The sequence below is a fragment of the Microtus oregoni genome, unplaced genomic scaffold (assembly GCF_018167655.1).
Source record: "Microtus oregoni isolate MIOR12 unplaced genomic scaffold, Mior012 000024F_ref0000369, whole genome shotgun sequence".
Taxonomy (NCBI): Eukaryota; Metazoa; Chordata; class Mammalia; order Rodentia; family Cricetidae; genus Microtus; species Microtus oregoni.
In genome coordinates this window covers 24,057,538-24,072,035 of record NW_024543083.1, presented here as the reverse complement: position 1 = coordinate 24,072,035, position 14,498 = coordinate 24,057,538, and the positions used below count along the sequence as shown (strand labels likewise).

Sequence of the window (14,498 nt, the reverse complement as noted above, 5' to 3'; positions counted from 1 at the left end):
TAAATATTTAACATTCTAAAAGTGTTGAGTATCTTGTGTTTGGTTGAAAGCATCACCTCACATCTTGCTCTGTCAAAAATTCATAGAAATCATGTTCTGACGCATGTTCCCTCCTCTTCTGTTTATTTACCTATTTTTTCCATACATGCCATGCTGGGATGGGTGCCACACACCGGCCCAACAAGCAGTGTTCTGTTTTTTTTTTTTTAACTTTGCATTTAATTTTGTTTCTAATTTAATTTCGCTTCAGTGTGCTTTCAAATTTTACTTCTGTCTGTATTTCTTCTTTAACTTAATTCTTAATTTAAAAAATTTCCATTTTTCATTCTTAATGAGCTTCATTTCCTAATTCAGTTTTTTATTCTCATCCGTCTTAATTCAGCTTATTTTCCCAACTCGTCATCTCTCCGGTCTCCCTCCAAACTTTTTCTGCAAAACTAACTCTTTTTTTTGTTTTGTTTTGTTTTGTCAACCAACATTTTCACCCGAAGGTTTCCACACAGACCTGCGGAACTGGCTGTGCTGGCCCTCCCATATGACCAAAAAGGACCCTTTGATTTTTTTTGTTTTTTCTCCAGAGGGTGGGGGAGGGACGAACTTTCTCCTCTGTCCTCCCTCTCCCCACTCTGCTTTTTGCGCCGACGGCCGTGGATATCCCTCCCCACCCCACGACGAGGCCGTCTGTCCGCGCGGGTAAAGTCCCCTCCTCCTGCCCCTCCGCCTCCCACCCAGACTCACCGTAAGTGCGGAGCATCAGGAGCCAGCCGGTTTCAGCCGGTTCTAACCTCTCCTCGGTGTCCGTCCGTTTCCCACCCCCCCCCCCCACCCAACACCCACCCACCCGGGAGGAACCCGTCTGTCTGGTTGGGCAGGGTCGAACGAATCCGGCTGGAACCGGTCTTCCTCCCAGACAGGCCTGAGCAGTAGAGATTCTTGCGTAATTTAACTTTATTTTGGGAAATTCCCGCCCCTCTCAGCCGCTCCAACCTTGGATGCTACAAGTTTCTGTAGAAATTGCTACCTGGGAGGAGGTTAGACCAGCAGGAGCTGCAGGGCCACCTGAGTTCCTTAAGGTGATCTGTACAAGTTAGCTTGGTGGTGAAGGAGCAGAACAAACTGCTTTTGACAAAGAACTCTATTTTAGACCAGAACTAACTAGGCGGCTGGGGAGGGTGAATGCAGCCCAGCAAAGTCATAAACATTCCCAAGAAACTGCCAGCCCTGGTCAAAGTGACCTCACCAGGGTGTACAAACAACATTGGTTTATGTCTGCTTGCTTCAAACGTCCTTGTCGGTACTCTATTAATTGCTATTTTGTCTGTTTTTTTTTTTAATTTTTTTTTTATTGAGAAAAGGAAAAAAAAAAGAAAAAAAGTTTCCGCCTCCCCTCAGCCTCCCATTTCCCTCGCCCTCCTCCCACCCTTCTCCCCCTCCCCCCACTCCTCTCCCCCTCCCTCTCCAGTCCAAAGAGCATTCCCCTATACCCGAAACAACTAATTCAAAAGTTGTATACTTTTACCCAATCCCCAAACGCTAAGACTTGTGTCCCCCTGCCTTGTGGCTTTTCCCTTTAAAATCCCGTTACCCTGAAGCCTCTGGGGAGTGTCGGCTTTAGCTAACTTGTAATCAGTAAACCCCAGTGTGTTTGCATCGGATACCGACTCTGTGGTGGTCTGTTTGGGGGTGCCATGACACAGGCATAACAGTGATACTGGGACAGTAGCTGAACATGTAGGAACCCAACTGTGCACAGCAACTGCGGGAATAGCCCAGCATGCCCCAGGTCCCTCCCATAATACACAGGCGCTTAGCCATTTTGCCAGGTGCTCTTCAAACTCAGATTTGCCCCGAGAGAAGAAGGCAATAGGGTATTTAGGAATATCAGACTTTTTGGTTGATAGATGTTTACAAATGCAACTAAATATGAAAGAAACATGAAATCAGCAGTTTGGGTGTGATTTACAACTGCATTTGAACAGTAAAGGCATCTATATTTTGAAATAATAGTGATGCACAGATGCTGGTGATGCTGAAATGGGAACTAATTGTGGGAGGAAGATGTTCTGTTCACTGCCAAAGATGTAAATTCGCCTATGCTTTTACATTGAAAAATTCAATGTTAAAACTTGTAAGCTTGGAAAAATGTCACCAGGCTGACTTTCTCAGCAAAACCTACTTAAAGGTGAATTCCTTTTACATAAACTTTCAATAAAATGTGTAAAGGGACAGGTCAGACTCTAACTGGCACCTTAATGTTCTTTACAGAAAGTTCTCCTGGACCTAGGACTCTCTCTACTCCCCCCCCCCCCCCCACGTCTTCTTTCCTTGTTGTCTTTCAAGTCTCCCAGACATTGTTACTCTATTCCTTATTTCCTACTGCTTTTTGTATTTGTGTCAGTTCTAATAAATCTCTTCATGTTCAAGTTAGAAAGTACCAAAAAGATAACTATAATACACAGACTTAATGTGTATTAGACACTGAAGCATAAAAATAACCCTGAAAGTAGCAGTGGTTTCTCATGTTTCAGTCGGCGACAGCCAGTAGGTTAGCCTTGTGCACACCCACCATTTCCTACAAGTGTGCCCCACCTCTTACAAGTTGATTATGTGAGAAAAGGAAAGTCTTTTAGGAATTGTAAATATGACATTTTAATCCATCACACTCTCTTGATCTCAAGAAAAATCATACGCAGGCCCATTCCATCATGCATAAACTACTAGCATGCACCAGGCCTCTTCCATAATACACAGGGCCCTTCCAGTAATGCACCAGGCCCTGCCCAAAAAACATAGACCTTCCCATAATGTACAGGCCTCACCCATAATACCCAGGCCCATCCCATCTTGCACCAGGCCCCTCCTAGCATGCACCAGGCCCCTCCTGTAAAGCAAGGCCCCTCTCATAATACACAGGCACATCCCATAATACCTAAGTCCCTTCCATCATGCATCAGGCTCCTCCCAACCTGTACCAGGCCCCTCCTATAAGACACAAATTACTCCCATCATGCATCAGGCCCCTCGCAACCTGTACCAGGCCCCTCCTATAATACACAAAGCACTCCCAGCATGCATCAGGCACCTCCTATCATACTCAGGTCCATCTCATCATGTTCCAGGCCCCTTCTAGCATGCATCAGGCCCCTCGCCATTTATTCTTCATTAATTCTGGCTGAAAGTCCTCCATGATGCTGACTGACATGTGGGTAGCTGAGTTCCTGTGAGGCCAGTGGTTTGACCTCTGTGTATCCCCAGCTTCATTCTTCCCAAGTTATCATTAAAACTCTCTTTTAAAGAATCTGGAAGGGGAGGTTGCTGAGGCCAGACACCCTAATTAGTATGTAATTATGGTAATGAGATCAGAGATACTTAATTATGCTAATGTGACAGTAGGATATTTAATTATGCTAATGAGGGCAGACATAACCAGATATGCTAATGAGGCTCAGCCAGTGTCCCTGTCTGATGGGAAAGGACTGTGTCCCCACATAGGAGCCGCAGCAGGAGCTCAGGGTGAGTGCTGTCTGTTGGTTATTCAGTTTATTATCACACTGCTGGGGTGGGGGAAGAGGGTCAATGGTTCTCTGTGGCTCTTGAGCAGGGGGGACCCCAGGATTGGGGGGAGAATGTGATAGCTGTTGAGGGTGTTTCAGGAGTGTTGTCTGCTCAGGAGCAGGAGCTATCTGTCCCCCCCATCTGTCTGTCATGATAAGAAATGGTGTGTTTGATTGACAAGTGTGACTGGGTTCAGTCATGATAGCAAATGAGGTACATTTGATTAACAGCTGTAACTGGAGTCCAGGTCATGGTGGAAAACGATGTGTGTTTGTTTCACAGCTGTGGCTGGGTTCAGGTCATGATTGGAAATGTTGTTCGATTGACAGGAGTGACTTGAGTCTGGGTCATGATGGAAGTGAGTGTTTGATTTAAAGGGGTGAATGTGGTCTGGGTCATGTTGGGAAATCACCTGTGTTGATTGACAGGGATGACTGGGGTCTGGGTCATGATGGGAGTTTGATTGACAGGAGTGACTGGTGTCCAGGTTATGATGAAAATGTCATATATTTTATTGACAGGAGTATGTAAATTTCTGTTTCTCTGTCTGAACATTCTCCTACGATAATGTGAGGGAATCACAGAAAGTCAAGTAGTTTTCATGTGACATCAGGCAGGCCCAACAAACCCCATGTTTTCTTATTGACCCTGCCCAACCCTGCCTGGTTGGCTATGTAATTGAGGCCACAGGGAGTGATGAAAAATTTAACAACTGCCCAAGTTCCCTTTGAACTTCATCCTTGATCACTAGCAACTCAGACTCCCGACACATCACACAATTACTATAAAACAGCCATGTCTAAGTAATTGGGGTGACTGAGGTAACACTGTGATATCAAAGACCCTGGAAGTATAAATACTGCTCACAATTCTGCCCCTACCAACCCTGGAATTGTTTTTAATGAAGCCATGGGCCTATTTATCAAATTTCAGGAACTGATAAGAGAGTCTATGCATTCACCTGGGCCTCTGGGCCCCTGGTATTCTGGAAAATAATAAAGAATCAGCAGTTATAATGGTTTTAGCCCAAGATATCCCACATCCTTTGCTGTGTGTGCACAGGGTCTTCTTCCTTTGTCTCTATGGGCTCATGCTTAAGTGAGGGTCTGTGACCTGGGGTGGGGTAAGGGATATTGGACCCTAGAGTCCAATCACCGAGGAAGAGTCATCCCCCAGAGACTATCTCTCACACCACAGCTGACATAATAGCATGAGCATTTTATTAATTCTGTCATGACAGGGTCTTTCAGCATTCGGGAGGCTAGAAAGACCCAACATGGCTGGTACAGGCTATTTTTAAAGGGAAAAACCACAGAAGCAAGAGGTGTCTAGAGGTTGTTCTTTAACTATTATGATTGGCTTATTTAAAAGGGTTATTACCAATAATTGACTGGAGAGTGATTGTCAGATCACATGAAGTAAGGGGAAACATCTGAGGGTCACTTTGCCCCTTTCCCAGGGACTGAGTCAAAACATCAAGTAGTATGTGCATGTGTAGTTGTTAACTGAGTCAACACCTAAGGGTTATCTTGCCCCTATTCAATAACTGAGCTCTATTTGGAGAACATTCACAAGTACTCAGGGAGCTGATGGAAAGTTCCCCACATTTCAGTACGTGCGTGGGCAATTGTTAGGTCCTTGGTTCCCAGGGGAGGGGGGAGCATTACTGCTGAGACAGGGTTGTCAGAAATGGCTTCAGAGTTCCATAGGGATACTGCATAGGAGTCTGTGGAAGCGTCAGAGTGGGTGACATTAGGGACGTGTTCTCCTTTTTCTCCACTGTGTAATTCCCTGCTATGCCAGCATGCCTTGCAATGGGTTGGGCAGTGACACTCACTTCCCTTCTGTTTGAATTTTTGTTATAAATGTGAACCATTTCTTTCTAAATGACAGGAGGGAGGTATATGTTGAGATTGCCCTCCAGAGCACTGTGGGAGACTGTGGGACAGCAGGGCATCATTGGAGCACAGGATGGAGACGAGCAACATGGGAAGATGGAGAGGAGCAGGGTTTCATGGGAGCAGGGGGTGGATGGAGTGGGGCATTATGGGAGCACATGCTGACACCCAGCTGCTGACATCACAGTGCACAGGAAGTAAAGAGACCACTTCCCGTGTCCCTTTGAAGGAAATGCACATAATTACTGTTAGGAATTTTTCCTAATGTGAGCTCTCTGCTAATGCAGAAATCCCAATCAAGTTAAATCACAATAAGCCAAATTAGAAATATCCAGGTTTAATGGGATTCCTGCTCTCTCAGGTGGACCCAAGGGGGAACTGGGAAGCCGCAAATGCGACCCCCGCAGGGGGGACATGAGGAAAGAGACCACCAGGAAACTTTCCAGGGAAGCAGTTTAAATAGACTGAGGGCGTGGTCAAGATTTTTGCGTCTTGACCATCCTCTGGGTGGGCACAGCGACAGGGCCTCCAAAGATGGAGGCCAGAGACTGGGGCTTACAATTACCATCTAGGCTCTACCTTTTCTAAGTGGCCCTGTCTCCAACTACTGCCACTTGCTGGGAAACAGGTCACATAATGAGCTGCAATTAAAAGTCATGTCTTTTCCTGTAAACCTGAGAAATATCTCCCACTTGGCATGAAATAAGCCCCACCCTGGCGGTCCTGTTGACCTTAAAGTCTATCAGAATGTTGTCAGCATGATGACACAGCCAGGTCACATGCAGGTGACAAGTGATCGCACTTATATTTTTAAATTTATTTTTGTGCTTTTCTTTCTAGTACAGAAGAAGATGCAACCGCAAAGCACACGGTGAGAGGACACACAATTTCCTGTGTGTGGGCATGTATGAGGGATGATTGAATGGGTGAGCTTGGGCGTCACTGAAACTTGGAGGATATGGAATAATAAGAATGTTCCATGGAGTGATTGACACTGAAGCTGCTCCCACCTTTCTCCAGGACCCTCTGCCTGTGGCTGTTCCTCTGCTTTGCTTTTGCAGACACACGTGGTGAGTTTGTGACTCGGAACTCCCGCCCCAACATTGTGCTGCTCATGGCCGATGACCTTGGCGTGGGGGACCTAGGCTGCTACGGGAACACCTCTATCAGGTAAACTGAGTCACATCTCAGCCCCCACCTTTTTCCAGTGATATCTCCCCCACAGTGGCGGCAGCCATCTTGCAGAAGCCCAAGTTTGCCCACAGAAGAGTATGGTCACAGAAGTCACGTGCAGCCCATGTGACTCTGATGTGGGCAGTGATACAGGAACACCACCACTCTCCCTAGCTGTCAGTCTTGATTCATAGCTTGGGGAGTAACACGTTGATACCATGACCTCTCCTAACCCCACCCCCAGCGTATGACCTCCCTCTGAACCCCCCTCAGTACTCCAAACATTGACCGTCTGGCGAGCGAGGGCGTGATGCTCACACAGCACCTGGCAGCTGCATCTGTTTGTTCACCAAGCCGTGCAGCTTTCCTCACAGGGCGATACCCTGTGCGCTCAGGTGAGTGTCACGTGACCCGACGTCACCAAGGACAATCCCCTAACCAGCATGCACTGCTATGTGCACTCAGGTGGACAGGACACTACCCAGTATGCACTGCCACATGTGCCTGAAGTCATTGCAGGCAGCCCCATACCCAACACGCATCACCTCGTGCATACTGTTCGGTGTGCATGACATCCCGGCAGTCAGCCTGCTACCCATCATGTACCACCCCATGGGCTCAGGTGGATGCCACGTATGCCTGACGTCATCACGGCTGCCAGCTACCCAGCATGCACCACCCTGAGTGCTCAGATGTTATTACTGGCTCCTTACCCAACATGCACTGCGTCTACAAAGACAGTGTTCCTTGGCTGATTTCTCAATAATATATGCTAATTGGCACTTAAATAAATTTACATATGAGTAAATATACTTCCATATCATCATGGTGACCCCTCTGTTTCCTGTAGTGGGAAATCAAAGGGGTGCCGACGTCATGATGTTGCTCATTGTCTTTGGGGTGCTGACATCATGACAGCATAAGAGTACTGACATCAAGATACTGAACTTTCTGCCGAAGCAAAAATCCCAATTAAGCCAAATCACAACAAGCTGAAGTAAAGGATATCCAGGTTTTAATGAGATTCGGGGTGGGGGTGATGGGGCACGACAGCACAACGGGACTTTCCAGGGAGCAGTTTAAATAGACTGGGGGAGGGGTCAAGGTTTGGCGGGCACAGGGATGGAGGCCAGAGACCGGGACTTACAGTCATGATGGGATGTGGGTGTGCTGATGTCATGATATCCTCCTGAGAGTGCTGATATCATTGTCCTGTGGTGCTGATGTCATGATAGTGTCCTGAGGGTACAGTTTCAGATGGCAGTGCCGTGACCCCCTGACCTCTGCTCCCCCAGGCATGGCGTCACCCAACAACGTGTACCGTGATGTCATGTGGCTGGGCGGGTCGGGCGGACTCCCAAGCAATGAAACGACTTTCGCCAAGATGCTGCAACACAGGGGATACCGCACAGGACTCATAGGTCAGGGCTCAGAGAGGAGAGGGGAGGGTTCTAAAGGGAAGGGGTCATGGGTGAGAGGTAAGGGGTCAGTGGTGGGAGGGGAAGGGGTCACTGGTCAGAGGAGGAAAGGAGGAGTCAAGAGTCACATGTCACAGATGGAAGAGATGAGGTGGGGAGGGGGGTCATAGGTCACAGGTCAGAGAGGAGGGTGAGGAAAGGGAGGGTCATAGGTGAGGGGTCACACGTCCTGGGGAAGGAGTCATAGGTCAGAACAGAGAGAGGTGAAGGAGGTGAGTGGTTCATAATTGAGGGGCAAAGGGTCACAGGTCAGAGAAGGAAGGAGTGAGGAAGAAGGGGAAGAGATCAGAGGTGAGGAGAGGTCATAGTGAGAAGGGGTGAGGGGTCATAGGTGAAGGGGGATCAGGGGTGTCGTAGTTTGTGTGGCCAGGTGGAACTTAGGGAGTGGGACTTCCTGACAAAAATGACACCAGGGTGCCCGATAATTGACACCTGTCAGTCATCAACACCCACACCTCCTGACAGCCCTGCACCAAGGGGAAGTCAGCTGGTCACCTGATATGTGCAGTCTACTGCAGAGTGATGGATTCATGCTGGAGTCCTGGCATGGAGGGAGGTGCCGCCCAGAGTAGAGGGGGCTTCCAGTGTTCCTCAGGCTGTATTTTCCACTGAAAATGGTTCAGGCCTAGAATATGTGAAAAGCGGACAGACACAAGGGTGTGATGTCAACATAATGACATGCCAATGTCGTCACCCTGCCACCCGTCCCGCCCACGCAGGTAAGTGGCACCTGGGTATGAGCTGTGCATCTCGTGGCGACCACTGTGCACACCCGCTCAACCACGGCTTTGACTTCTTCTACGGGATGCCACTGGGACTGCTGGGAGACTGCAGTGCTGGTGCCTGGCCGGAAGTGCATCGCAGGCTGCGTATCCAGTTGTGGGTGACATCAGCAGTGCTGGCCACCCTCCCCTTCCTGCTGTTGGTGCCCCGCCTGGCAGGCTGGTTTCCTGTCCCTTGGATGCTCATGGCCACTTCTGGATTCCTGGCTGCACTCTTCTTCCTGTCCTGGTTTAGCAGCTATGGCTTCGTGCGCAGGTGGAACTGCATAATCATGCGTGACCATGATGTCATCCAGCAGCCAGCTGATGAGGCACGGGCGGCAGGGTTGATGCTGAGCGAGGCGCTTGCCTTCATCGACAGGTGACTTTATGTCTGACAGAAGGGCTGGGGGCAGGTCTTGAGGGGTGATTGACATGGGAACTCTGTGGAAGTATTCTGAGGGATGATTGACGTGGGCTAGTTGAGGGCTTATCCTCGGAAATGACTGGCAGAAGGGCTGTGGGGTGTCTGGAGTGGACATGTGACCCCCCTGAATTCCTGTCACAGGCACAAGCGCAGCCCATTCCTGCTGTTCCTGTCCTTCCTACATGTGCACACGCCGCTGCCTACACGTGGAAATTTCGTGGGTCGCAGCAAGTTTGGGGCATACGGGGACAATGTGGAGGAGCTAGACTGGATGGTGGGTGAGTGTCACATGACTGAGTGCAGAAATCGCATATGTAAAGAGTTCGTGAAGTAAATATGATTGCCCAGATGTCTGCAACGTCAGCTGGTGATGTCATGACATGATTTAATGATGAAGCATCCTGTTATCTGAGTGATAGCACCATATTGTCATTTGACATCATTGGAAGTAACTTGTTCAATAATCAGATATGATATTATCCCATGTGATCCAAGGACCCGCAGTGCCCACATCCTGGCTGACACTGAGGGTGCTCACTGCAGGCCCCACTCCTGCCCCATGTGCTCATTGTAGGGCCCCACTGCTGCCTACCTCATTGTAGGGAGGCCCCTTACCTACATGCACAAGCTAGGCCACGCCCCCACCTCATATGACCACCGATGCCCCACTCCACCACATGTGCTCACCTGAAGCCCTGCCCGTGCCCTCATGCTCTCCCTTGGTCCTGCCCCCACCCTTGGCTCTACCCCATGCACTCACATTAGGCTCACACACTGTCCACATACCCCTGTCCCCCATCTCCTCCCCCCAGGGAAAGTCCTTGCTGCCCTGGACCGCGAGCGCCTGACCAATCAGACCCTGGTTTACTTCACATCAGACAATGGTGGCCGCCTGGAGGCCGAGGAGGGCGGGGTCCGAGCTGGTGGCTGGAATGGGGTCTACAGGGGTGAGTGAGAGCTCCCAAAATGCACTACTGTCCCACCAGGCTCTGTGTGGAGGTCAAAGGCCACCTGTGCTACTGTGCTCCCCTCCTCCGTACCTCCCCAAGGTGGGGTAGGATGCAGGATTTGAACCCGGGACCCAGGAATGGGCAGTAGTAACCTCGCTCTCACTCAGCCCTCTCACCTACCCATTTTCACGCTGGTCATATGACAGGAGGCAGTGGCATGGGTGGCTGGGAGGGCGGAGTGCGTGTGCCTGGCATCTTCAGGTGGCCTACAGTGCTGGAGGCAGGACGAGTCATCGAGGAGCCCACGAGCCTCATGGACCTGCTCCCCACACTAAGTCACGTGGGTGGCGGGATCCTCCCTCAGGACAGGTGATGAGGGACTGGGCTGTGTGTGGGCAGGGCCTGAGGGATGATTGGCAGGGGAGAATTTGCACTGAAATTCCGCCCCTTTCCCTCCCACTGACTTCCTCTTTTTCCTGCACAAAGAGTGATTGATGGCCAGAACCTGATGCCATTGCTGGAGGGCCATGTGCAGCACTCGGACCATGAGTTCCTGTTCCACTATTGTGGCATTTTCCTGCACAGCGTACGGTGGCACCAGAGGGACTGTAAGTGGAGACAGAAAAGTTAGAAGAGGAAGTGGGGGGCAAAGGTGATGAGGAGGAAACAAGAGGAAGTAGGAAGAGGAAGAGAAATGGAAAAGGGACAGGAAGAGGAAAAAGTAGGAGGGAAATGGGAAGAGGAGTAGAAAGTGGAACTAGAAGAGGAAGCAGGTGTGGAAGAGGAAGAGGGGGATACCAGAAGTGATGAGAAGGGGAAAAGGAAGTTGGGAGGAAGTGAAGGGTAAATGGAAGAGGAAGGGGTAAGGAAGTTCAGTTGTGGAGAAGGGAGGGGAAATGCAGAGGATGAGGAAGTGAGAGAGAGTAAGTGGATCAGGAAGAAGCCTCTGAAAGTATCTTCAGATGACTGTCCCATGACCTTAGCACAATCTGTTCTGGTCAAAGGTCTCCTCACAATGATGTTACCTAGTCTTGCCTTTCCCCACTGTGGAGCATGTTCCCTGGGGTCCTCCTCCATGACAGTCACAGAGTCACATGAAAGGAAATCCACGGAGTTGCTTTGTCATGTGGTTCTTCCCCTGTGCAGGCAACACTGTGTGGAAGGCCCATTATGTCACTCCCAATGTCTCCCCGGAGGGCTCGGACAGCTGCCACGGCGGTAGTGTGTGCACATGCTCTGGTGATGTCACCCACCACGACCCACCCCTGCTCTTTGACATCTCTCGAGACCCTGCAGAGTCACGGCCGCTGAACCCCGACAACGAAGCGCTGTTCGAGACAGTGCTCGGCAAGATGTCAGTGGCTATGAGGAAGCATCGAGCCACCATTACTCCCGCGCCCCGCCAGCTCTCTGTCTTCAACGCCCTCTGGAAGCCCTGGCTGCAGCCTTGCTGCGGTGCCGCTTTCCCCCTCTGCGGCTGCACGGGGGAGGATGCATGAGCACGATTCTCACCAAGGGCCAGGTGCTTCCCATGAAGTGCTTCGTGATGGCAATGTGCTTGCCACACAGAGCTCACTGAGGGTGGTGTACGTCCCACGTGGTGCTCCCTGATGGAGGAGTGCTTCCCCATGCAGTGCTCCATGATGGCAGGATGATCCCCATGAGGTACTCACTGATGGCAGGGTGCTCCCAGCATGGTGCTCTACCATTACTGATGCTTCTCACACTGCTCACTGACCTTGAGGTACCCCTTACGTGTGCTTATGATGGCGGCCTGCTCACCACATGGTGCTCCCTGAGAATCTGTGCTCCCCAACAATGTTCACTGACAACTGGATGCTCCCCACAGCGCTTGCCAAGAGGGATTGTCCTCACACCGTGCTCATGGAGAACACCATGCTCCCCACGCGGTGCTCACTGATGCAGGGGTGTTCCTTACACAGTTCTCCCTGATAGCGGTCGTGCTCCTTACAGAGTGATCACTGACTCTTGGCGCTTACCACATGGGTGCTTCTCCCATTGTGCTCAATGACAGCAGGTTGTTCTTCACACAATCCTTCCTGAAAGTGGGATGCTCTTCACATAGTACTTCTTGACTGCTGGGGAGCTCCTTACCTGATGCACCATGAGAGCAGGGTGCTCCTCAGTTGGTACTCCCTGAGCAAGGTGTTTCTCACTTGGTATTCCCTGAAAGCAGAGTGATCTTCATGCAATGCTCTCTGATAGTGGGTGCTCACATGGTACTTCTTGTCCATCATTTATCCCTCAAAATATTTGAGGTACCACCCTGTGCATGATGACACAGGAGGTCCATGCTTCAGTTTCCTCAGCAGGTCTTCCCTGTTTTCCTGAAAACAGAGAAGATTCTACAGATTGAGAGATCTGTGTGTCATTGTAATAAATTAGCATAAAGTATCACATAGTAAATTAACATACAATTGTCATAATTAGAATAAATGGTCATATGTTATAAATGCCACCTGTGCTTTTTTTCTGACCCATGCAGGGGGACTTATGGGTAGAGATGCAGATGATGATGGTGGACACTCCCACAAACACATTGTGATACCATCAAGTCTCTAATACTAAGCCAAAGAACGGCGTTATAAAGTCATCTGCCCTCAGAGACTAACCAAATACTGTTGTGATGTCATCATGTCTCTGTCAGGAAGGCAACAAAAATGTCATGACATCAAATGGTAGATAATAACCAAGCAGCATCATGATGTTATCATATCTGAAATGCTACAAACAAACAGTCAAGTGACCCTAAAAAAGCAACCTGGAAGTGAAAAGAGTGACCCAGGGTCCTGCAGCAAATCATGATGGGAGGTGCCTGAGTGCCCTCCAAGGAGACTCTAGACCAGTTTGCTGTCAGATCCTACTGGACTCTAGAGATCGGTTTCGTCATAGATGACATCACATCCAACTTCCCAAGCCCCACTGTGGCCCTAGGGATTTTGGGAGCAGCCTGAGGAAATTTCCCAATGATTTAGGATTTCTTTTTAGGGTGGGAAGGAGCATGGATGGTCCAAATGCTTAAACCATCCCCATGCAGTGAAAACCCCATGTAGGGAGCCATTGTCACGCTTACTGTCCTCCCCGTCAGAAAGCTCTGAGCAGAGTGTGCATGCTTATGTGCGTGGGGACATCTAGCGTGTGAAGACCAGCATGTTGCTTGCCATGTAGGGGTAGAACCTGGAGTTGGGGGGTGTGCCACACGGGAGGGTAGGCAACCCATGCAGGTCCACATATGACATCCTGGTCATGATGGGTGTGTCCCCATGGTCATCATCCAGTCTGATCTGGCAGTTCCCACATGATATCTGCTCTGGGGATTCCCACGGCACTGCAGGGGATGTGCTCAGTGAAGAACCAAAGTTCCCCCATTTTGTCCTCTGCCTTCATCTTGTGTATTGTGTAAGCTATTTTCTGAAAGAAAAAAAAAATCCGGTCCTCAGAAATGGCTAGGGGCAAAAGTAACAGGGTAGCCATCTGGAAAGTACAGATAACCACAGAATGTCTCCACCCGAAGGTCAGCCAATAAGAAAACTTGACAAGCAACAGGTGAGATTCAAAAGCAAAATTTCTGAAAAGTCCCTACATATAAGCCAATCAGGATTGAGCCGGTCGCCCCACACCCTGCTAATGTAACTTTTCGGGTTTTGCCTTTAAATAATGCCCTCTAGAAGGGCAGAGTTCCTCCTCTTGCCTCTGCTGCACCAGCTGCTTTGACGAGGTCCTTGAAGGCTTGTATTGTGCACACAATTAACCTTGCTTTTGCATTTTGGTGAGTCGGTCTCACTGGTGGTCTATTGGGGTCCCCACGGACTGTACATAAAACTTGCTACTCCTGGGCTGAGTTTAGATGACTGGTGATGTGTGGAGGGTAAGGGATCACACTTGGGGTCCCAGCATCTTCCTCAGGAATGGGTGGTTCCTGTTCCACACTCAACACAGTGAGCCCATCCTTGTGTGGGGCACCCGTGTCCATGCACCAGTAGGGATAGCTCCACGATATGCAGCGTTTTGTTTGCCCTGTTGAAGAAAAGCATTTGGCTTTGCCTGCCAGTAGCTGTAGCTCCGTCCTATTTGGCAAAACCCACAACAGCAGGAGCATGGGTCGGGGGCGACCCCACCTGACCCCCAGGCACTGCAGACTAACGTCATGTCCAGCCATAGCCATGATAGCTTCCAGTAATTATGTGCATTTCCTTCAAAGGGACACAGGAAGTGGTCTCTTTACTTCCTGTGCA

General features: G+C 49.7%; 1 protein-coding gene across 1 annotated transcript; it reads left to right on the top strand.

Annotated features, from left to right (window-relative positions):
- Window positions 1-3,410: 3,410 nt before the first annotated feature.
- Arsh (arylsulfatase family member H) lies at window positions 3,411-11,741 on the top strand. The gene is made up of 11 exons (XM_041673570.1): window positions 3,411-3,513; window positions 6,294-6,324; window positions 6,474-6,623; window positions 6,900-7,021; window positions 7,922-8,047; window positions 8,824-9,247; window positions 9,434-9,570; window positions 10,105-10,239; window positions 10,449-10,611; window positions 10,729-10,850; window positions 11,389-11,741. The coding sequence occupies exons 1-11, from the start codon at window positions 3,411-3,413 to the stop codon at window positions 11,739-11,741; spliced, it is 1,866 nt and encodes a 621-aa protein (XP_041529504.1).
- The last annotated feature ends 2,757 nt before the right edge of the window (window positions 11,742-14,498 follow it).

What these genes read in the sequence shown, in the direction of transcription:
- Arsh (XM_041673570.1), top strand. Translation starts at nt 3,411, where the DNA reads ATGAGGGCAGACATAACCAGATATGCTAATGAGGCTCAGCCAGTGTCC. An exon ending in AGCCGCAGCAGGAGCTCAGG is followed by an intron (nt 3,514 to 6,293) that starts GTGAGTGCTGTC and finishes TTTTCTTTCTAG; the next exon opens with TACAGAAGAAGATGCAACCG. An exon ending in GGGATCCTCCCTCAGGACAG is followed by an intron (nt 10,612 to 10,728) that starts GTGATGAGGGAC and finishes TCCTGCACAAAG; the next exon opens with AGTGATTGATGGCCAGAACC.